Here is a 23,855-nt window from a genome sequence, read left to right on the forward strand (position 1 = left end):
AATAGGAAATCAGAAGAAGTGCAATTACTCTGAGAAGACACTGGATGCCATGGGTCCCTTATTGCAAAATGGCAGAAGATATCTCTGAACAACTTTGAAATTATGTCAGCTAAGTTCGACCTTAAAATTGTAAATCTATCATAGGCTACCGTAGACTATCATAAGTAAGTGTGGACTACGGTCGTTTTCCTAGTAATCTTCCTCACTTAAGATTGTAAGCGCATTACCTGTACGTTAGGTACGTTGCATATCTATCAGCCATTACCTCATTTCGATCGCTTTATTTGCGTACGTGATCAGTGTCTTACTAAATTATCCTGGAAAGTGGAAGCAGGGACTCATCCAGAAACTGAGTGTGGATATATAAAGGACGCATAGCCTACCAAAAATTGTTTTTCTACGTACTTATTTTTCTGTTTTTTACTTAAAAATAAGGGATATCTATAGCAAAATTGAAATTTCCAATGGAAAATAAAAGACGCTTCAATCCTTCGTTGAGTATATATAAAACATGTTTAAGTTAGTCATAAACAACTTTCAATGTGTCAGTAGTAACAGGAAGCTCTTGGCTCTGACCAAGTAGAAGAACGTTCTGTTAAGTACAAAATGACAATAATTTTGTAACTTTTTTATGCTTGTGCATGTAAACCGTACAAAAGGAATTGCTTTGGCTATGTAAAAGCGCCGAAGTTGTGCGATAAACTATTTTTTATTACTTATGAAATACGATTTATATTTCGTAAGAATGTGGTATTTACAATAGACTATCACTGAACAATGTGCTCTTCTGACACACAAAGTAGTAGACACTGGCGTCCAGGTAGCTGCCATGTTCCTTCCCTTCCGAAAGGCATTCGATACAATTTCTCACGGCCGCCTAGTGAACAAAATACGAGCGTATGGAATACCAGAGCAACTGTGTGACTGGACTGAAAGGTTTCTTGCAAATGGAACACTTGTCTTTCTGAAAGGGGAGAAGGGAGAAGTTTTTTTTATACCAGATAGCGTCGGAAGAACCGTGAGGCTTTTAGCAGATGGTGCTGTTGTATACAGAGGAGACGACATGAAGGCAGACATGCAGAGGACCGCCGCTTGGTGTTTTTTTTTTTATTTTTTACTATGAGACTTAACATCTGTGGTCATCACGATACAGATACAGTGGGCCTGGGCTTGTATCATACACTCTACATGTGCTGTAAATGATAATGCGTCAGAGTGGGAGTTGCTTACCTTCGAAGTCCTTCTCGGTGTAGCTCTGGTGTGTCTGCTGGCGCGCGCCAGGGTCCTTGGGGGCCTCGTCGTCTCCGAGCGCCGGGTCCATCACCCACGACCTGCCAAACATAGTGCAAGATGCAGACTACTGGCACGTCGGCAAATCTCAGTACACTGAAGCGAGGGCGGGTGCCCAAGGCATCGGGGCCAAACGGGAGCCAATGAGGTGTCGTAGATCAAAGGGAAGGCAAGGCCAGGATGCGAAGAGCATAGCTGTGGGGGGCAAGGGGAGGGGGAGGGGGGGGGCAAGACTGGTAACAAGCAGAAACATCCGGTCTGCGCGTCTCGGCCCGTCATCTTTCGCACTTGCAGGCGAGGACTGCTTTTTGCCGGTGCTTTGCCATGATTACATGGATGCTTATAACGTATCGCGAAAGAAACACACACTGTAACTTTTGTTTGAGGAATAACTTGCTACGGTATTGTTGCTACACAGGGTGATTTCTAGGGAAACTAACCACAAGGAATTTTAATCCTGCATGTTAAGAAACACCCGTCGCACGAACGACAAAATGACAGACATCGAAAAAGTGACCAAGGACACAAAAGCAAGAGAGGAAAGGCCACTTGACTTGTCGGGATATCAGTTCGATTCTATACAGAGTGTGAAGGAACTTGCCCCTTTTCTAGCAGACGTGTACCGTGGTGGAAAACAAGCGCAGGTCATTCCCGTTTTCAAGACGGGATGACGAACAGACGCACTACGCCGTAAATCTATATCTCTGACGTCGATCTGTTGCAAAATTTTACGCTACCATATTATGACATTTCTGGGGATCGAAAATCTCATCTGCAGGAACCAAGGTGGTTTCTGAAATCAACGATCGTATGAAACCCAGCTCGCTCTGTTCGTCCACGAGACACACAAAGTAGTAGACACTGGCGTCCAGGTAGCTGCCATGTTCCTTCCCTTCCGAAAGGCATTCGATACAATTTCTCATGGCCGCCTAGTGAACAAAATACGAGCGTATGGAATACCAGAGCAACTGTGTGACTGGACTGAAAGGTTTCTTGCAAATGGAACACTTGTCTTTCTGAAAGGGGAGAAGGGAGAAGTTTTTTTTATACCAGATAGCGTCGGAAGAACCGTGAGGCTTTTAGCAGATGGTGCTGTTGTATACAGAGGAGACGACATGAAGGCAGACCTGCAGAGGACCGCCGCTTGGTGTTTTTTTTTTTATTTTTTACTATGGGACTTAACATCTGTGGTCATCAGTCCCCTAGAACTTAGAACTACTTAAACCTAACTAACTTAAGGACATCACAGACATCCATGCCCGAGGCAGGATTCGAACCTGCGACCGTAGCAGTCGCGCGGTTCCGGACTGAGCGACTAGAACCGCTAGATCACCGCGGCCGGCTAGAGTGGTAACTGTCTCTTAACATAAACTAATGTCACATATTTTAATACATACACACCAAGACCAATTTTTCAGATCATCAGTGGGAGCTGACAAAAAAATTTTACCGTGTCAATAACAAGACCAATTATTATATGATACAAATTTGCCGATCATCGGTGGAAGCAGTCTGGCTGACAAATAATTTTTAACGTGTCAATAACTATGTCAGTATGTTGCGGTTTCGAAGTAGTGTACTTTGTTCCATGATTCTACGTGGATACGATTAGCGGCTTGTTCCTCAATCAGCCCTAAGGTCTTACATTTATTCGTAATGGTGTGAGGTTTTCAGTCATTGTACTTATAAATGCCATGTCTGTGGCTAAGCTATGTCTCCGCAATATCCTTTCTTTCAGGAGTGCTAGTTCTGCAAGGTTCGCAGGAGAGCTTCTGTAAAGTTTGGAAGGTAGGAGACGAGATACTGGCAGAAGTAAAGCTGTGAGTACCGGACGTGAGTCGCGCTTCGGTAGCTCAGATGGTAGAGCACTTGCCCGCGAAAGGCAAAGGTCCGGAGTTCGAGTCTCGGTCCGGCACACAGTTTTAATCTGCCACGAAGTTTCAGGATGAAGTTGTGTGGAACTATGAAAAAATAAGCAAAATAAACTGAGTAGTCCATGCACAAGATATGCAACATCAAGGAGAACATGAGCTCAGGAGCACCGTGGTCCCGTGGTTAGCGTGAGCAGCTGCGGAATGAGAGGTCTTTGGCTCAAGTCTTCCCTCCAGTGAAAAGTTTAATTTTTTATTTTCAGATAATTATTATCTGTCCGTCCGTCCGATTTGATCACTTTCTTGGGAGTAATTATCACGTCCACAAGAAAACCTAAATCGGGCAAGGTAGAAGAATCTTTTTACCCATTCGCCAAGTGTACAAGTTAGGTGGGTCGACAACATATTCCTGTCATGTGAAGCACATGCCGTCACCAGTCTCGCATAGAATATATCAGACGTGTTTTCCTGTTGAGGAATCGGTTGGCCTATGACCTTGCAATCAAATGTTTTCGGTTCCCATTGGAGAGGCACGTCCTTTCGTCTACTAATTGCACGGTTTTGCGGTGCGGTCGCAAAACACAGACACTAAACTTATTACAGTGAACAGAGACGTCAATGAACGAACGGACAGATCATAACTTTGCGAAAATATAGAAAATAAACTTTTCACTCGAGGAAAGACTTGAACCAAGGACCTGTCGTTCCGCAGCTGCTCACGCTAACCACGGGACCAAGGCGCGTCTGAGCTTACACTTTCCTTGATGTTGCCTAGCTTGCGCATGGACTACTCAGTTTGTATATTTTGCTTATTTTTTTCATAGTTCCACACAACTTCTTCCTGTTTTCTCGATTGATCTGTGTTCAGTTTTTCAAGGCCTATCCACTGTGCCAACTTATAACTAAATCTGAGGGGGGTGCGATGGGGAGGTTCCCTTGTAAGTAAGCTGCGAAACTGACAGGCAAGCTGCCGAAAATGCATTGAATAGGGAAATGCTTGCACACGGCTGATAGCCAACTACTTTTTATTTGTTCCGCTCGATAGTGTAAAAAAGAATTAATTTAATAATTGGACTAGGTCAGTTTACGTTCGGGGCACTGTTACTGGTCGTAGATAGCACAATCTAGACTGTTTCCAAAACGAGGTAAACACACTGCTATCTTTTAGTAGTTGTTGGAATGTATTTCTGAGTTATCCATGTCCGCATAGAGATAAAGACTAACTTTTATGTATCAGTTAAATAGATGTTACTCTGCAATGTGTAGAGTGTCGATAGATTATCAGGATCGTTCTTCACATCAACACAGAACTGGAAACGGTTCAATTTGTCATTATCGCCTATGGTTTGCAGGAGCTGCTATCTGTATGCCTGCGCCTTTACCTTCTTACGAAATATTTTCCACATTGTTGGCTGAGAGATGTCCCGATAGGCAGACGCTGTGGAACTTTGCAACATCATGTCTCTCATAGGTCCACTGTTTGTGTGACATGCCCTGTCATCCCGAACGTTTCGCATCGCACAAAAACCATCCTCCTCGAATTTGTTACACCACTTCACTATGCCATTGTTAACACGTCGTGTCTTGCGAAACTTACCACGGAAAGAGCATGTTATTCTCAGTACCGTTTGGCAATGGGCAAATTATAGCACACAAACTGCTTTCTATGTCTGGTTCGCAACCGTTACCAGCAACTATGGTCGATTTTCAAAACTAAATTGGTGGTCCACGTGTAAGTAGGCTGTTTACGTTTTCTTATTGGGAACGTTACGTAGCGCTCTGTATGAAAATCACTGGCTGTGCTGTGTGCAGTCTGTGGCTAGTTTGCATTGTTGTCTGCCATTGTAGAGTTGGGCAGCTGGATGTGAACAGCGCGTAGCGCTGCGCAGTTGGAGGTGAGCCGCCAGCAGTGGTGGATGTGGGGAGATAAATGGCGGAGTTTTGAAATTTGTAAGACTGGATGTCATGAACTGCTATATATATTATGATTTTTCAACACTATTAAGGTAAATACATTGTTTGTTCTCTATTAAAATCTTTCATTTGCTAAGTATGCCTAACAGTAGTTAGTGCCTACAGTAGTTAGAATCTTTTATTTACCTGGCAGTATTGGCGCTCGCTTTATTGCAGTAGCTCGAGTAACGAAGATTTTTGTGAGGTAAGTGATTTGTGAAAGGTATAGGTTAATGTTAGTCAGGGCCATTCTTTTGTAGGGATTTTTGAAAGTCAGATTGCGTTGCGCTAAAAATATTGTGTGTCAGTTTAAACACAGTCATGTATAATTGTTCTAAGGGGACGTTTCATATGTGGACCCTTAGCCGAGGATACCTCACTGGAATCTTCTGATATTTTCTTGTAGTTTGTGTAATTAGTGTAGCTTTTGTTTATTGCTAGCGCGTAATTGTAGAGAGAATTTACTTTGTAGTTGTAGTTTTTCATTCTTGTACAGTAAAACAGTTGTGGCATGCATGTGGATTTGCACCAAATATTTCGCAGCTGCGCTTGCAATTAACGAGATATCATTTTCAATGCTATGTGAATGTGTTTCCTTATATTGCTCTTCAAATTGTGCTTTTCTGTGTTGTAATGTGAAATATTGTGACAACAACGGCGTGTGAAAAACGTAATACTAGGCTCCAAAGTAAACTGAGAAATGACAGTGAAGACGAAAGATCTATGGAATGAAGTTTTCGGTTGGACTGCAGTACCAAATGTCACACTGAAAACGAACCCTGTCTTTCCTTTTGTATTATTCCGCTATGTGTTTATGTACCTTTGTGTATTTGTCTTTTTCCTGTCTTTAAGTGTTTAGCTAATAAGATTTATGTTGTAGAATTATTCAAATAACATGTGATTCTCTTTGTAAAGATGTTTAGACATTACTTATTGTTTTGTTTTAATGCTCATGTGTGAAGTTGATGTTTCGAAAGTTATTCTGATCTTTTATGTATGTACTGATGTCATAATTCCTGTAACACTGATGTACATGTTTATTTCTATTCTATTGTAAAGCCTGTACTACAAATGTTTTCTGTTTTGTTATGTTCTTTAATGATGTATTTTGTACCTTTGTAATTGTATTCTTATGTTATAAAATTGTAATTGACACCAGTTCATCATATTATTAACTTGTAAGTTCCATTTCACTGCATACGTTTCTGTTGGTCATAGTATATGGACAATGAGTGAGAAGTAGGGACTGTTAGTGTTTGCACGTGTGTTAATAATTCAGCAAGGGACTGGATAACAACATTGCTGGTTCTAAGGACAATTCCAAAAACTTTGTGAGTGCACAAGTGGTGGTTATGGACTTGCTATATTGTCCGCAAGACTCTTCGATGGTGATTGTGCACCTGCACAGTCGCAACAGATGGCTGCTGGCCATCTCTACAAGGACTACAGTGGGTCTACACCTTTGATGATCCATCAATACCATTAGTTCTACAAGGACTGCAGTGGGTCTGCACCTCTGGTGGCCCACCAATACCATACACTCTACCAAGACTATATTGGGTCTGCTCTGTGATGACCTACCTACCAATATTCTACAAAACGTCGAATGACTCTGCTGTGGGTTTGCTCTGTTGTGGCCCATTACCTGCCTGCATGTCGAGAGTCAGCACTGTCTTTCTGTTGGAAGGACAACACTACTTCAAGACTGCATGGAAATCCACTACTTCCGTGTGCATTGTCTTTTACTGCTCAGACTTTGAGAAAAGAAACGGCAGTTTTACTGTGATGAATGATCAGGACTGTGTTTATGGACTGTGAGAAAATTTTAGCTTTTGACCAACATTGTATTAATAAGTGTGTGCATTTGATATCTTTCTTACTGTAATTATGAAAAATTTTATCAAATCATTATTGGCCACTGCCCAAAACAATTTGTAAAATTTTTTGTGGGGAGCATGGGGGCTATGTAAGTAGGCTGTTTATGTTTTCTTATTGGCAACGTTACGTAGCGCTCTGTATGAAAATCACTGGCTGTGCTGTGAGCAGTCTGTGGCTAGTTTGCATTGTTGTCTGCCATTGTAGTGTTGGGCAGCTGGATGTGAACAGCGCGTGGCGTTGCGCAGTTGGAGGTGAGCCGCCAGCAGTGGTGGATGTGGGGGAGAGAAATGGCGGAGTTTTGAAATTTGTAAGACTGGATGTTATGAACTGCTATGTATATTATGATTTTTCAACACTATTAAGGTAAATACATTGTTTGTTCTCTATTAAAATCTTTCATTTGCTAACTATGCCTATCAGTAGTTAGTGCCTTCCGTAGTCTGAATCTTTTATTTACCTGGCAGTAGTGGCGCTCGCTGTATTGCAGTAGTTCGAGTAACGAAGATTTTTGTGAGGTAAGTGATTTGTGAAAGGTATAGGTTAATGTTAGTCAGGGCCATTCTTTTGTAGGGATTTTTGAAAGTCAGATTGCGTTGCGCTAAAAAATATTGAGTGTCAGTTTAAGTGCAGTCATGTATAATTGTTCTGAGAGGACGTTTCACACTTAAAAAAAAAAGAAAAAAATGCTCTTTCATGTACAGCGTCATTTGCTGTTTTACATTCAGTTATTTATCTGTATCGATTTTTAAAAATGTTTTTGGACTGTATACTTACCCTGCACTATTCATACAGTACAAAGATAAATGATTCCGTACATTGTTTAACGACTCTACACTAGAGTAACCATGGACGACGACAACGACGAAGAAGAAGAAGAACACTCTCCCACAGAGTTGCGAACTTTCTGCATTGTGCCCAGGATGATGGAAAACATTATACAGGTGACTGTCACTGAAATAATAAAAAAAAATCAAAATGACGCCCCATAGAGAAATTGTGTGCTGCAAAGTCTTTGTACTGTGGTAAGGAATACTGTAGATACACTCCTGGAAATGGAAAAAAGAACACATCGACACCGGTGTGTCAGACCCACCATACTTGCTCCGGACACTGCGAGAGGGCTGTACAAGCAATGATCACACGCACGGCACAGCGGACACACCAGGAACCGCGGTGTTGACCGTCGAATGGCGCTAGCTGCGCAGTATTTGTGCACCGCCGCCGTCAGTGTCAGCCAGTTTGCCGTGGCATACGGAGCTCCATCGCAGTCTTTAACACTGGTAGCATGCCGCGACAGCGTGGACGTGAACCGTATATGCAGTTGACGGACTTTGAGCGAGGGCGTATAGTGGGCATGCGGGAGGCCGGGTGGACGTACCGCCGAATTGCTCAACACGTGGGGCGTGAGGTCTCCACAGTACATCGATGTTGTCGCCAGTGGTCGGCGGAAGGTGTACGTGCCCGTCGACCTGGGACCGGATTGCAGCGACGCACGGATGCACGCCAAGACCGTAGGATCCTAGGCAGTGCCGTAGGGGACCGCACCGCCACTTCCCAGCAAATTAGGGGCACTGTTGCTCCTGGGGTATCGGCGAGGACCATTCGCAACCGTCTCCATGAAGCTGGGTTACGGTCCCGCACACCGTTAGGCCGTCTTCCGCTCACGCCCCAACATCGTGCAGCCCGCCTCCAGTGGTGTCGCGACAGGCGTGAATGGAGGGACGAATGGAGACGTGTCGTCTTCAGCGATGAGAGTCGCTTCTGCCTTGGTGCCAATGATGGTCGTATGCGTGTTTGGCGCCGTGCAGGTGAGCGCCACAATCAGGACTGCATACGACCGAGGCACACAGGGCCAACACCCGGCATCATGGTGTGGGGAGCGATCTCCTACACTGGCCGTACACCACTGGTGATCGTCGAGGGGACACTGAATAGTGCACGGTACATCCAAACCGTCATCGAACCCATCGTTCTACCATTCCTAGACCGGCAAGGGAACTTGCTGTTCCAACAGGACAATGCACATCCGCATGTATCCCGTGCCACCCAACGTGCTCTAGAAGGTGTAAGTCAACTACCCTGGCCAGCAAGATCTCCGGATCTGTGCCCCATTGAGCATGTTTGGGACTGGATGAAGCGTCGTCTCACGCGGTCTGCACGTCCAGCACGAACGCTGGTCCAACTGAGGGGCCAGGTGGAAATGGCATGGCAAGCCGTTCCACAGGACTACATCCAGCATCTCTACGATCGTCTCCATGGGAGAATAGCAGCCTGCATTGCTGCGAAAGGTGGATATACACTGTACTAGTGCCGACATTGTGCATGCTCTGTTGCCTGTGTCTATGTGCCTGTGGGTCTGTCAGTGTGATCATGTGATGTATCTGACCCCAGGAATGTGTCAATAAAGTTTCCCCTTCCTGAGACAATGAATTCACGGTGTTCTTATTTCAATTTCCAGGAGTGTAGAATGCAGTCAACGAGTTTAGAGATGGACCGAATGTGGAAGTGAATTTCTTTCGTGAACCTGATATCGTTCATTTACCGGGATTTGTACTATACACCACTCGGCCGCAACATTTCATCACTGCAACATAGCTGCGTCATCAGATCACGAAGGAGTTATGCGACCATATTGAAAAATGGGTGTCGGCTGAACAATGGCGAAAGGCCGCTGAGGAAAAAGTCACTGACTGGAAACAAGCTGACTTTATTATTCCAGTATGACGCTTCTCGGACATTACTTACGATCGTTACTACTGCAGCATGTAACTTTTATATGTATATGCAACATGATGTTCCAAAATATCCGACGATGTCCTTGTTCGAAACACGTAGTATTGGAATGATAAAATCAGCCTGCGTCGAATCAATGACTTTTTCTCCAGTGACGTATCTACTATTTTACAGACTACGCATATTTATTCACTGTGTCGGCTTGATTGGTTGGTAATAGTACACACTGAACCTGCGTGGCAGATTAAATTACAAACAGTGTCTTAAGCTTGATTAACTACGTAAGTATGCTTAAATGCCGCGTGAACTTTCCTTGTGTCTGAAGTATCCAGTGTAATTCACTGAGTTTACATCAATACCGGTCTAAGACGAGCCAGAGATTTACGGTAAAAATCACTTAGTGGTGTCGTGGGGAAACAATTCGGATGAGTACAAAATATCTGTCCGATAGATGATGCTGAACGCTACTCCGCTGATATCAAATGAATGACACCTATCAATTTCGATATATATTTAATGCATGAGACGTTGAAGACAGTAATTACTTTTTGTCAAATCCATTTTTTAGCTGTTTCACTGAAAGTGCAGGGCAATCTGTGTGTGTGTGTGTGTGTGTGTGTGTGTGTGTAAACACATTTGAATTCTCATTTCCGCCTGAAAGTGCCAATTATTTCTACGAGCCTTGTCGCATTAAATCATTCAGCAGTTGTTAGCGACTGACAATGTGTAGCTGCAGATAACTAGAGTGGCAGGATTCCAAAACGAACAAGTAAAAGTTGAAGCTAATTATAAAATGTCATGGAATCAGGTATCAAAGCTTATGTCAGACTTTAATTAATAACAAGAATACAGTTAAATTTTTTTATTGATGCCTACTGATGTTTTTACACACAATTTGCAGAATTTTTGCATTTCTAATTTGTGCGTAACCGAAATATAGAAAAATCGAAAGATAATCATGGTGCTTCAAAACCTTAGGCTCGTGGTAATCAGAACTACATACTTTAATTATCAGGAAATAATGATCGTGATTGAACACTTTATTTTTTCCCACATAAAATACTTACAGCTTGTGAGAGGCCTCGCTTAGTCATATATCGACAATTACTCCTCTCATTGTCGATTATGGATTGTTTACTGCCGGTCGAAGTGGCCGTGCAGTTAAAGGCGCTGCAGTCTGGAACCGCAAGACCGCTACGGTCGCAGGTTCGAATGCCGCCTCGGACATGGATGTTTGTGATGTCCTTAGGTTAGTTAGGTTTAACTAGTTCTAAGTTCTAGGGGACTAATGATCTCAGCAGTTGAGTCCCATAGTGCTCAGAGCCATTTGAACCATTTTTGATTGTTTACTAATTACCATTATAATGAAACACAGTTGGCTGGAATGTCGCTAGTAATTTACTGTATCCCTTGTTGCATCCAATTATTAAAATGTGGTAAAAAACTTGCTACCCGTCCCGGCTTCGCACGGGCAGCACTAAGTATCTACAATCAGACGGCTTGTCTGGCGTAGCGGCAGTACAGCATATACCCAAATCTTCCTCGTGAATCAATCTATTAGTGAAAAACGAATTAAAGTCTCTACAGTAGTTCCTCAAACAGACAGAAAAAATTATTGAGGACTTTAATTTAGCAATATTGAAAAGCGTACATACGAGGAGAACAGGTTGTGAAAGATGCACATATCATGTCAAATGGCTCTGAGCACTATGGGACTGAACATCTGTGGTCATCAGTCCCCTAGAACTTAGAACTACTTAAACCTAACTAAGCTACGGACATCACACACATCCTTGCCCGAGGCAGGATTCGAACCTGCGACCGTAGCAGTCGCGCGGTTCCTGACTGAGCGCCAAGAACCGCTAGACCATGTCAAATGACATGGCCTATCATGTCGGCCTATCATGTCAAATGACAGTTAGTTTGGTACATTTGACGTTCATGTTGAACGTCTTGAGCATCTTTGCATGTCCGAAGACAAGAGAAACGTGTTCCTTGGTTACCAGAGGTTGTGGTGTTAATTAGTAGAGGTCGGCCGAGCGACGGAAGCAGTGGTCGGCTAAACAGGGGGAGAGGGTCTTGTACCATGCCAGACTGAGGAACTAGGGTAGAGGACGTACAGCACAGAGAATGTAATTTTATTTTAGATGCTCACTGATGTATAATTCAGGATAAAATATAATTTGAGAAGATTCTGTAGAGGGACGACACTTTCGGGAAAAGGTAATCTGTATGGAGTTCGTTTTGCTGTAAGCTGAGTAATATTCTTCTTCTTCTTGCGTTACGGCCTCTGTAGGACCACAGGTAGCCCCTTCGTGGACTGCATTTTCCTCTTTTTCTCCCAGAACCTCTTCATTCTTTCTCTTCTTCTCCCCCGCTCTTCTTCTGAGATCTTCAGTTTCCGTTTCTCCTGTCGGCTCCATTGGTGACACTCTAATCTTTTCCTGTATTCTTCTCTGTCATTTATCTCTGGCATATTGGTCGGTGTATATTTGTTCCTCCAAATTTCCTTTCCTTCGACCTTGATCCCCAATTCCAACCAGTCATTCCGAAGTTCAACAACCCACTTGGTTGCTGTCTTTCCCCTTGTCCTCCCTATTGTTTCCCACACACTCTTCGTCATTCTGTCCATACTCATCCTAATTACGTCCAGCAAACCTTGCCCTTTTGAGTCTAATTCCCCCGCATATTGTTCTCATGTTCCGGTACAATTCTTCCCTAGGTCTTCGCATCCACCGCTCTCCAGCTCTTTTGGGACCTAGTATTTTTCTCTCTTCTTTCTCTAGTTGTTCTGCCCCATTTCTTCCTAGTGTCATCGTCTCAGCAGCATATAATACTGCATTCCTCACCGTTGCCTTGTAAAGGCTTATCTTTGCCTCTGTGGATATATTCTTTTTATTGTATATCTCTCTCGTCATGCAGAAGGCTGACATCTTCTTTAGCCTCTCTGTTATTCCCTCCTTGCTCCTGTTCCTTCCTCTTATAAATTCTCCCAGGTATTTAAATTTGTCCACCATTTGCACAGTGCCTTCCGGTGTTTCCCAGTCTGCAGTGGTATTTGTCTTTGTCTTGTTATAGGCGATCCTCTGTCCCACCTTTCTGGCTACCTTACTTAAGTTGTCGAGTTGTGTCTATGCGTCTTCTACTATTGCTATGTCATCTGCGAAGGCTAGGCAGTCCACTTGAGCCCTGTTTCCTTTTTGTCCGCCACATGGGTCTTTGGTATTCCCATTTCCTCGTTTATTGCTCTCCACTGCCTGATCACTTCGTCCAGTGCTATACTGAACAGCAATTGTGACAATCCATCTCTCTGTTTAACACCAGTCTTGATCTCAAATTCTTCTGACAGTGCTCCTCTGTATCTCACCCTTGCTTTTGTGTCTGTCAGAATTTCCTTTACGAGTTCTTGTGTAGTTCCGTCAAGTCCTCTGTTCTTCAGGGTCCTAACAAGAGTCAGTCTGTCTTTGTTGCATGTCGTTTTCATGAAGTGTAAAGATCACATTGTGTTTAATAATATCTACGCGTTGGTATCCAAAGCGTATTAGTCATGTGTTCAGTGTTTTAATTAGTTTACTCCCACCATCGTTAGTTAAATGTATTTTATTTAAAAAGATAAAGAGTAAACTTTACGTAATTTAAACAAAAAGTGCAAAAGCAATTTTTATCGTGTATGCACAGAAAAGGTTAAATTTCACGTGAGTTCGAGTCTTTTCTGTGACATTCAAAAGGATTTAGTATTATTTTAAAATACTCTCTGACTAATAAATGTTTCATGAAGCTTATACCCACTATTAGATAAAAAATAATTCTGACAAAACGTGCACTGCCACGTCTTGTACTATTGCCACGAGATTCGAATCTACTTCGACTTCCGTGAATGTTTCAGTCTAGGACGACATTCCATACTTGCGAACTACTGTTCCATGTTATTATTATACTTCACCCTACACGCGACCGTTGTGTTCAGGACATTCAACTACCTCCTTAAACCGACCGTTCATGATCGATCACATCTATGGACTCCAATTTAACTGCTGCTGCGCTGGCACGCGTTCAGAAACTGGCAACCGTAAAACTCAGTGTTGAGCTCAGAGATGCCTGACCACGCGTTGCCGCAGCACTCAGGGATTGTATTTGTTGTGGTATCGATCGAGATGCAGCAGAGGTGATCTCACAACTTTATACAAACAGTCATACCACCTGTCCAAAGTGACGATCGCCGGTCTCAAAAACTTGCAATATAGTGGCGCATGGGGAAAACACCATAGCCGGCCGAAGTGGCCGTGCGGTTCTAGGCGTTGCAGTCTGGAACCGCGAGACCGCTACGGTCGCAGGTTCGAATCCTGCCTCGGGCATGGATGTGTGTGATGTCCTTAGGTTAGTTGGGTTTAACTAGTTCTAAGTTCTAGGGGACTAATGACCTCAGAAGTTGAGTCCCATAGTGCTCAGAGCCATTTTTGAATACACCATATACACACCATAGATGCGAACCTGTATTGTTTTTCAAAGTAGCGCCATTAGCTCAATGCAGAATTAACAGCAGTTTAGGAGCACGTCTTATATGCACTGCCCACTCAAGAACTTGCATCGCCTGGAATGTTCACGCAACAACAAGCTCATACTCAGTTTACGATTCTATAGAGTCTGTATAATTTTGACGCCATATTTTTATGAAACGATTCATTCGTTTCTTAAAATTTAATCAGGTCATTTACGTAGTCTTACGCAATGGAAGGCTTGTCTGTTTCGAATTGTCTATAGCTAACAGGTATACAGCAATACAAGTAGAAACTTTTATTTTGAATTTCCTGAAGAGCGCTGCTCATTCATGATGTCTGCCACCCCATAACGAGGTACAAGCTTTGAGACAATACAGTACCCAGTCACTAAAATTGCAACTTATGAAAACTACATGCAACAATCGTCAATTTGTGATGAAGATTAATACATGCTTGGATATGCAAATGGTAAGTATTGCAGCGCAACTGACAAAGCAGAAAGGAATAACGTCATCTCCAGTTTGTACACGAGGTGTAACAGAATGACATTTTAAAATTTGTAAGACTTTAGAGAATGAAAGTTTGAATGTTTTGATATACCTATAGCCGGAAACGTAAAATGAAGTTTCTACTTTCTGCGCATTCGGTACACCAAATAAAACCCAAAACAGTGTAGTTTGGAAAGCATTTATTGACAGTACGGTAGATTTCCAGCCAAAATACTCACTGAAAATCTCATCTGGTAACATCCGTGGAGTGTCATCCGGCCTGCGATGGCTGCAGAAGTGCCCTTCAGTGACGCTCTGGAGCACATCGGTTCCATTTTCCCGCAAGACATCATAAAGCTCTTCCATGCATGTCTCACCACAAGCTATTTCACGTGGAATGGCGATTTCTACGAACAGCTGGAAGGCGTCGCCATGGGTAGTCCTCTCAGTTCAGTGGCGGCCAACTACTTCATGGAACAACAATTCGAATCACAGGTACTGGACTTGGCGACTTGCAAACCTGAGGTGTGGTTCAGATACGTCGATGATACTTTCATTGTGTGGAGCCATGGTGAGGAACGGCTCGGTGACTTCCCAAGACGTTTGAACAGCCTCCATGCCAACACAAAAATTACCATGGAAGTAGAAAAATGACAAAAAACTGCCATTTCTAGATGTACTGGTCACAAAGAGATGGCGAAAACCTGGGACACAGCGTGTATCGAAAACCGACACACACGGACCGATACCTGCATAAACTATCAAACCACCAACCGAGCCAGAAAAGAGGCATAATTAATACGCTCTAACGCGATCAGGACGAATATGTGAGCCGCAGCACCTCAGACGCGAAATCCAACACCTGGAAAGTGCTCTGAGGGGGCAATGGGTACTCCACAAATTATATTAGAAGTGCAACAGAGCCAAACACTCGGCGAAGTAAGGAATCAGAAAAATAAAAGTCGGGTACGGCCTTTCTGCCATATATTCCCAGAGTGACGGACAGAATCGGTGGTATATTGCGCAAACATGGCGTTAAGACGATTTTCAAACCGACAAGGAAGATCAAAGAGTGTCTTAGATCGGCAAAGGAGAAAAGGGACCCACTTGCAATGTAGGGAATATACCGTATAACATGCACATGCTGAAAAGTTTATGTCGGAATGACTGGACGAGCAATCAACACCAGGATCAAAGAACATAAGCGACATTGCAGCTTGGGGCAGCTGGAGAAATCGGCCGTGGCAGAGCACGCACTGAGTGAGACCGACCACGTAATATAATTCGCCGACACGGAAGTTCTGGCTGTAGAGAAACACTATCACACGCGCTTGTTCAGAGAAGGTGTAGAAATACAAAAACACGAAAACAGTTTCAACAAGAAAGGGGAAAGCCTTAAGGTAAACGGATCCTGGCTTCCCGTACTGCAGCGAACCACCGTCGCAGGTAGAAAGAGGAGAACCGCACCGGAAATGACCGCGGAGAAGCCCTCGGACGTTGGCGCGCCAGGTACATACAATCTGCGGCCGCGAGCTCGGCTACAGTTCACTACCGGCAATGCAGGGTGAAGCTTTGTCAATGCCAGCCACTCGTGCTGGCGAAACATCAGTAAAATCATTAGATGAACGTCGGCCGAAGAATCCGAGACAGAAGCCAATAGGCAGTTTGTCAACAAGTGGCCACGAAAGCCTTAACAATTTTGTAGTTTATTTATGATTTATGGCTATAGGTTTCTCATATCAAAACGTTCAGTGTTTCGTCCTATGCAATCTCCAAAATTTTTCGAACATCACTCTGTTACTCCCCGTATAAGGAAATATTACACATCGGATTTCTTATTCACAAGTCGCATTTGAATGCTGGTTGTGAGGGCATCGTGTAATTAATAGTGTAAAAAGGACTCTACCAGGATGCGGCGTAAATTAGTGACACTATGGTGGCCTGCAGAGACTCCATTTTGTGGTTCTGAGATACTGCTGCTCCCGTTGATCGTGAACTCACGAGTGTCTTGCGAACGTGGAATTCATGCGTTCATGAGAGCCGTGCCAAAGGCCGTACAGGATGTTAATTAGCCTACCCTACTAGCACCCAACAAGAGAGACATATTGTTTGGTCAGCCATGAAGGCTCATATTCCGAGTCAGGATATGAACTAATTTGAAGCAGTATATGTACCCATACGGACTGTGTGACGACGTCTGGGACTCTACGTCAGCATATCGACCATTGTTGCGAAATTCCTTAGCGTGGCAGCAGAGAGAAGCGTGTAGACAATGCTGCGCCCGGCAGTATCACTGGACCCAGAAGTGGCACCACGCCGTACTGTCAGGAGAGTACGGGTTCGGTTTATAGCGTCATGGTCAACGTATCCGTGTGTGGACGCGCTGACGAGAACGAATGTTGCCAGACTGTCAGAAGCTGCAAGGCACCTGTCGTCTCAGTATCCTGTGCTATTGGGTACACAGTATATTCTCCTCTGATTCGTGTAGCCACTGATTTGGACAGCAGGTATTAAATTTACGACGCGTGAGGGGCGGTGACTTTCACATATCTTCGAGGCCACGGTAACGTTATGTTTCAACAAGATAAAGCAAGACCGCATGTTGCCTATTTGGTCAACACGTTCTCCAGAATTCTCACCCACTGAAAACATCTAATCGTGCATTGTCGACAGACTGACACGCCACCACACCTCCGCCACTACCACTGATGACCTTGGACATAAAGTTTAAGCAGTATAGACTGATGTACCCATATCCGTCAGCGAAGCTCAGTCCCCCTCTATGCCCTGCCGGGTTAGAGACGTTCCTGCGCTGTTGCTGCCGCCAAAGACTGCACCCCTTGTGCTAAATTTCACACCCTGTGTGCTACCAAGTCATCCACACATTTAATCACGTATTTTCTCTACCATACTCAACGTAAAAAAAGTTACAATGTATGGTACCTTTATTGGTGCTGCAATTTAATGGCCAGCAGAGTATTATATTTGTATCACGACGCTAATAGCAATACACTGTCCTGTCACACTGACCAACATGTTCAACGTAAATGGCAATAACTACTCGCACACGACAGATGGCAGCACTAGCAGTGGAGGATATAGACTACTGGCCATTAAAATTGCTACACCAAGAAGAAATGCAGATGATAAACGGGTATCCATTGGACACATATATTGTACTAGAACTGACATGTGATTACATTTTCACGCAATTTGAGTGCATAGATCCTGAGACATCAGTACCTGGAACAACCACCTCTGGCCGTTATAACGGCCTTGATACGCCTGGGAATTGAGTCAAACAGAGCTTGGATGGCGTGTACAGGTACAGTTGCCCATGCAGCTTCAACACGATACCACAGTTCATCAGGAGTAGTGACTGGCGTATGGTGACGAGCCAGTTGCTCGGCCACCATTGACCAGACGTTTTCAATTGGTGAGAGATCTGGAGAATATGCTGGCCAGGGCAGCAGTCGAACATTTTCTGTATCCAGAAAGGCCCGTACAGGACCTGCAACATGCAGTCGTGCATTATCCTGCTGAAATGTAGAGTTTCGCAGGGATCGAATGAATGGTAGAGTCACGGGTCGTAAAACATCTGAAATGTAACGTCCACTGTTCAAAGTGCCGTCTATGCGAACAAGAGGTGACCGAGACGTGTAACCAATGGCACCCCATACCATCACGCCGGGTGATACGCCAGTATGGCGATGACGAATACACGTTTCCAATATGCCTTCACCACGATGTCGCCAAACACGGATGCGACCATCAAGATGCTGTAAACAGAACCTGGATTCATAAGAAAAAATGACGTTTTGCTATTCGTGCTCCCAGGTTTGCCGTTGAGTACACCATCGCAGGCGATCCTGTCTGTGATGCAGCGTCAAGAGTAACCGTAGCCATGGTCTCCGAGCTGATAGTCCATGCTGCTGCAAACGTGGTCGAACTGTTCGTGCAGATGGTTGTTGTCTTGCAAACGTCCCCATCTGTTGACTCAGGCATCGAGACGTGGCTGCACGATCCATTACAGCCATGCGGAGAAGATGCTTGTCATCTCGACTGCTAGTAATACGAGGCCGTTGGGATCCAGCACGGCGTTCCGTATTACCCTCCTGAACCCACCGGTTCCATATTCTACTAACAGTCATTGGATCTCGACCAACCCGAGCAGCAATGTCGCGATACGACAAACCGCAATCGCCATAGGCTACAATCCGACCTTTATCAAAGTCGGAAACGTGATGGTATGCATTTCTCCTCCTTACACGAGGCATGACAACAACATTTCACCAGGCAACGCCGGTCAACTGCTGTTTGTGTATGAGAAATCGGTTGGAAACTTTCCTCATGTCAGCACGTTGTAGGTGCCGCCACCGGCGCCAACCTTGTGTGAATGCTCCGAAAAGCTAATCATTTGCATATCACAGCATCTTCTTCCTGTCAGTTAAATTTCGCGTCTGTAGCACGTCATCTTCGTGGTGTAGTAATTTTAATGGCCAGTAGTGTATAAAGCGTGCCGGGAGGGGTGGGGGTGGGGGGGTGGGGTGGGGGGCGAAACTCTGTAATCGTTTTCATAGTGCGGGATCGGAGCGATCTATTTGATGTCTAAAAGCTCATGATCATTTGCTTTCGGGCCAAGGATGGAAGCATTTCCGAAACGCTAGATTTGTAAACTGTTCAGTGTCGCTATGGTTAAAGTGTATCTTCTAAGGCAAAAAGCGGAATCCAAAAGCCGGGCAGAATCAACTGTCGTGGACCGCGGGTCGTAGATGAGAAGTGAACAACGACCACGGACATGCGAAGAGAAGTGTAACTGTTGACCAAGTGACCTCTTAGGACCTAGATGAACCAAGGGGCTACCGACAATGTTAAAAAATGGTTCAAATGGCTCTGAGCACTATGGGACTCAACATCTTAGGTCCGGACTGCAGCGCCAGAACCGCACGGCCACCGCGGCCGGCTACCGACAATGTTACCTCGTCGACCATTTAGTAAACGTTGCTGCGTAGGGGCCACCACTGCAGGCACCTGGTGAGCCCTGGCAGTCTCATGGTGCCTGGAGGGGAGGGGGAGTTGGTTCTTTGTGTTCGCCATTAGAAAAGATTGTAATCTAGTTCGTTTTTTATATTTTAAAATTCTTTAAAAAACGTACTTATTGTTCTTAAAGCGTTCTACCAGATTCCAGAAATGTTTTAATTTTTTCAGTTAAAGTTAAGCAGAAAATTTAAGTCTTGGTGAAAGACGTCGCTTTTCCCGATAAGTATTTCATGTTCGTGACCTTCCTTACACATAAGTACCTCTTTAAAAGGTATGTTGTGAGTGAAAGCCAACAACAATTAGAGAAATTTGCATTGATTTTTTTTTTGTGGCGGTCGTGGTTAAAGTGCCTTGACATTGCTAATAGTGTGCTAAACCTATTTTCAGGTTCTGGACCCTGACCTAACATCACTACCTCTTTAAAAGTGTGCTGTTAATGTACGTTAGTAACATTCAACGTATCTGTTATGGAAAATGCGTTGGTTTTGCTAGGGTTAGTGCCATTCTGAATGGCTGACTGCTGCTCATCGGCAACGAAATCTGGAATTTGCACAACACCGGAACTGGACGTCCACTGAGACACGCATTTTACGCTCCGATAGATGGCTATTGGCGTGTATGACGTGAAGCGTCCGAAAGCAAACACCCTACATGCGTTACGGTCTGGGGAATGTTTTCGCGGCAATCATTGGGTTATCTTGTCATTCTGGAACGCACAATGGATCACAGTAAGTACGCGCCTATCCTTGGAGATCACATCCACTTCAGCATGCAGTTTGTTTTCCCCTCACCGCGGCGGCATCTACCAGCAGGACAATGCAACGTGTCACAGCTCGCAGTGTGTGCGCGCGTTGGTCGAAGAGCACCGTGATGAGTTTACCGTACCTCCTCCCCCCTCCCCCCCCACCCCCCACGCCCCACCCCCTATTTGCCGTACCCCTTTCCCCGGCCCCAGTCGGCAGGTTGCCCAAATTTAGACCCAACGCCGATCAGCCTCCCCATGCCATGGATGCTTCAACCGAAGAAACTATCGTGTGTGTCCAAGGCAAAGGAGTCTGCATGGCTCCACATCACTGTTGGTACCTTCGAAAACCTTACTGACTCTCTTGCTGCACGTTTCGCAGCGGTCCTCGCTGCAAACGGTGGTTATTCACGTTTTTTGCAGGTGGTCACCTTAATGTGACTGGACTGTGTATTTTAACGCTATTTCTTTTTACCGTAAACAGCTTTACGGGACAGAATTGTCAAGCGCCGATGTCAGATGTTTTCAACCTATTTTATTAACTGAAATTATTATTTGATCTATTTTTCTCTACGTCTTGAAAATTTTCTTATGCGTTTCTGGTTTTCACTGCTGTATACAGCCGTTATCACTATATACTCTCAGTCAGCAGTGACTATTGTTTAGCCCAAGACCAGCGCGGAACAGTTCTTAGATATTTGTACACGCCAATTCAATTCCATTCGTTTCGTCCACTGAGACTGGCGTTGGACCTCGAAATGCCTCACCCAAAGGCTGCCCGTTATTGTATCACGGCATAAAAACCGAAAAAAGAAATGGTTCTTCGCGTTCACCGAATTTACTTCGATTAACGTAGTCAACTTTCAGCAATGGAATAGTGAGACTTTTTTTTTTTTTTTTTTTGTCATCAGTCTACTGACTGGTTTGATGCGGCCCGCCACGAATTCGTTTCCTGTGCTAACCTCTTCATCTCGGAGTAGCACTTGCAACCTACATCCTCAATTATTTGGTTGACGTATTCCAATCTCTGTCTTCCTCTACGGTTTTTGCCCTCTACAGCTCCCTCTAGTACCATGGAAGTCATTCCCTCATGTCTTAGCAGATGTCCTATCATCCTGTCCCTTCTCCTTATCAGTGTTTTCCACATATTCCTTTCCTCTCCGATTCTGAGTAGAACCTCCTCATTCCTTACCTTATCAGTCCACCTAATTTTCAACATTCGTCTATAGCACCACACCTCAAATGCTTCGATTCTCTCCTGTTCCGGTTTTCCCACAGTCCATGTTTCACTACCATACAATGCTGTACTCCAGACGTACATCCTCAGAAATTTCTTTCTCAAATTAAGGCCGGTATTTAATATTAGTAGACTTCTCTTGGCCAGAAATGCTTTTTTGCCATAGCGAGTCTGCTTTTGATGTCCTCCTTGCTCCGTCCGTCATTGGTTATTTTACTGCTTAGGTAGCAGAATTCCTTAACTTCATTGACTTCGTGACCATCAATCCTGATATTAAGTTTCTCGCTGTTCTCATTTCTACTACTTCTCATTACCTTCGTCTTTCTCCGTTTTACTCTCAAACCATACTGTGTACTCATTAGACTGTTCATTCCGTTCAGCAGATCATTTAATTCTTCACTTTCACACAGGATAGCAATGTCATCAGCGAATCGTATCATTGATATCCTTTCACCTTGTATTTTAATTCCACTCCTGAACCTTTCTTTTATTTCCATCATTGCTTCCACGATGTACAGATTGAAGAGTAGGGGCGAAAGGCTACAGCCTTGTCTTACACCCTTCTTAATACGAGCACTTCGTTCTTGATCGTCCACTCTTATTATTCCCTCTTGGTTGTTGTACATATTGTATATGACCCGTCTCTCCCTATAGCTTACCCCTACTTTTTTCAGAATATCGAACAGCTTGCACCATTTTATATTGTCGAACGCTTTTTCCAGGTCGACGAATCCTATGAAAGTGTCTTGATTTTTCTTTAGCCTTGCTTCCATTATTAGCCGTAACGTCAGAATTGCCTCTCTCGTCCCTTTACTTTTCCTAAAGCCAAACTGATCGTCACCTAGCGCATTCTCAATTTTCTTTTCCATTCTTCTGTATATTATTCTTGTAAGCAGCTTCGATGCGTGAGCTGTTAAGCTGATTGTGCGATAATTCTCGCACTTGTCAGCTCTTGCCGTCTTCGGAATTATGTGGATGATGCTTTTCCGAAAGTCAGATGGTATGTCGCCAGACTCATATATTCTACACAACAACGTGAATAGTCGTTTTGTTGCCACTTCCCCCAATGATTTTAGAAATTCTGATGGGATGTTATCTATCCCTTCTGCCTTATTTGACCGTAAGTCCTCCAAAGCTCTTTTAAATTCCGATTCTAATACTGGATCCCCTATCTCTTCTAAATCGACTCCTGTTTCTTCTTCTATCACATCAGACAAATCTTCACCCTCATAGAGGCTTCAATGTATTCTTTCCACCTATCTGCTCTCTCCTCTGCATTTAACAGTAGAATTCCCGTTGCACTCTTAATGTTACCACCGTTGCTTTTAATGTCACCAAAGGTTGTTTTGACTTTCCTGTATGCTGAGTCTGTCCTTCCGACAATCATATCTTTTCCGATGTCTTCCCATTTTTCCTGCATCCATTTCGTCTTAGCTTCCCTGCACTTCCTATTTATTTCATTCCTCATCGACTTGTATTTCTGTATTCCTGATTCTTCCGGAACATGTTTGTACTTCCTCCTTTCATCAATCAACTGAAGTATTTCTTATGTTATCCATGGTTTCTTCGCAGCTACCTTCTTTGTACCTATGTTTTCCTTCCCAACTTCTGTGATGGCCCTTTTTAGAGATATCCATTCCTCTTCAACTGTACTGCCTACTGCGCTATTCCTTATTGCTGTATCAAATGGTTCAAATGGTTCTGAGCACTATGCGACTTAACTTCTGCGGTCATCAGTCGCCTAGAACTTAGAACTAATTAAACCTAACTAACCTACGGACATCACACACATCCATGCCCGAGGCAGGATTCGAACCTGCGACCTTAGCGGTCACGCGGTTCCAGACTGAAGCGTCTAAACCGCACGGCCACACCGGCCGGCTATTGCTGTATCTATAGCGTTAGAGAACTTCAAACGTATCTCGTCATTCCTTAGTACTTCCGTATCCCACTTCTTTGCTTATTGATTCTTCCTGACTAATGTTTTGAACTTCAGCCGACTCTTCATCACTACTATATTGTGATCTGAGTCTATATATGCTCCTGGGTACGACTTACAGTCCACTATCTGATTTCGAAATCTCTGTCTGACCATGATGTAATCTAATTGAAATCTTCCCGTAT

The 23,855-nt window shown here is 44.1% G+C and overlaps 1 protein-coding gene and 1 long non-coding RNA gene across 9 annotated transcripts in view; one reads left to right on the forward strand and one right to left on the reverse strand.

Moving 5' to 3' along the window:
* LOC126457194 (sodium bicarbonate cotransporter 3) overlaps positions 1-23,855 on the reverse strand; it is a 989,834-nt gene that overhangs the window by 584,571 nt on the left and 381,408 nt on the right. For all 8 annotated transcript variants that reach the window (XR_007585444.1, XM_050093289.1, XM_050093286.1 and 5 more), the window contains exon 2: positions 1,231-1,331. Coding sequence is in view for 7 of the 8 variants with exons in the window: in XM_050093286.1 (XP_049949243.1) it covers positions 1,231-1,331 (101 nt within the window). In the remaining variant the exon portion in view is untranslated. The remainder of the gene's footprint in view (positions 1-1,230; positions 1,332-23,855) is intronic.
* The window catches only part of LOC126457196 (uncharacterized), a 225,604-nt gene that overhangs the window by 60,969 nt on the left and 140,780 nt on the right, over positions 1-23,855 (forward strand). The gene's annotated exons all lie outside the window — the stretch shown is intronic.

This window comes from Schistocerca serialis, chromosome 2 (assembly GCF_023864345.2).
Source record: "Schistocerca serialis cubense isolate TAMUIC-IGC-003099 chromosome 2, iqSchSeri2.2, whole genome shotgun sequence".
NCBI lineage: Eukaryota > Metazoa > Arthropoda > Insecta > Orthoptera > Acrididae > Schistocerca > Schistocerca serialis.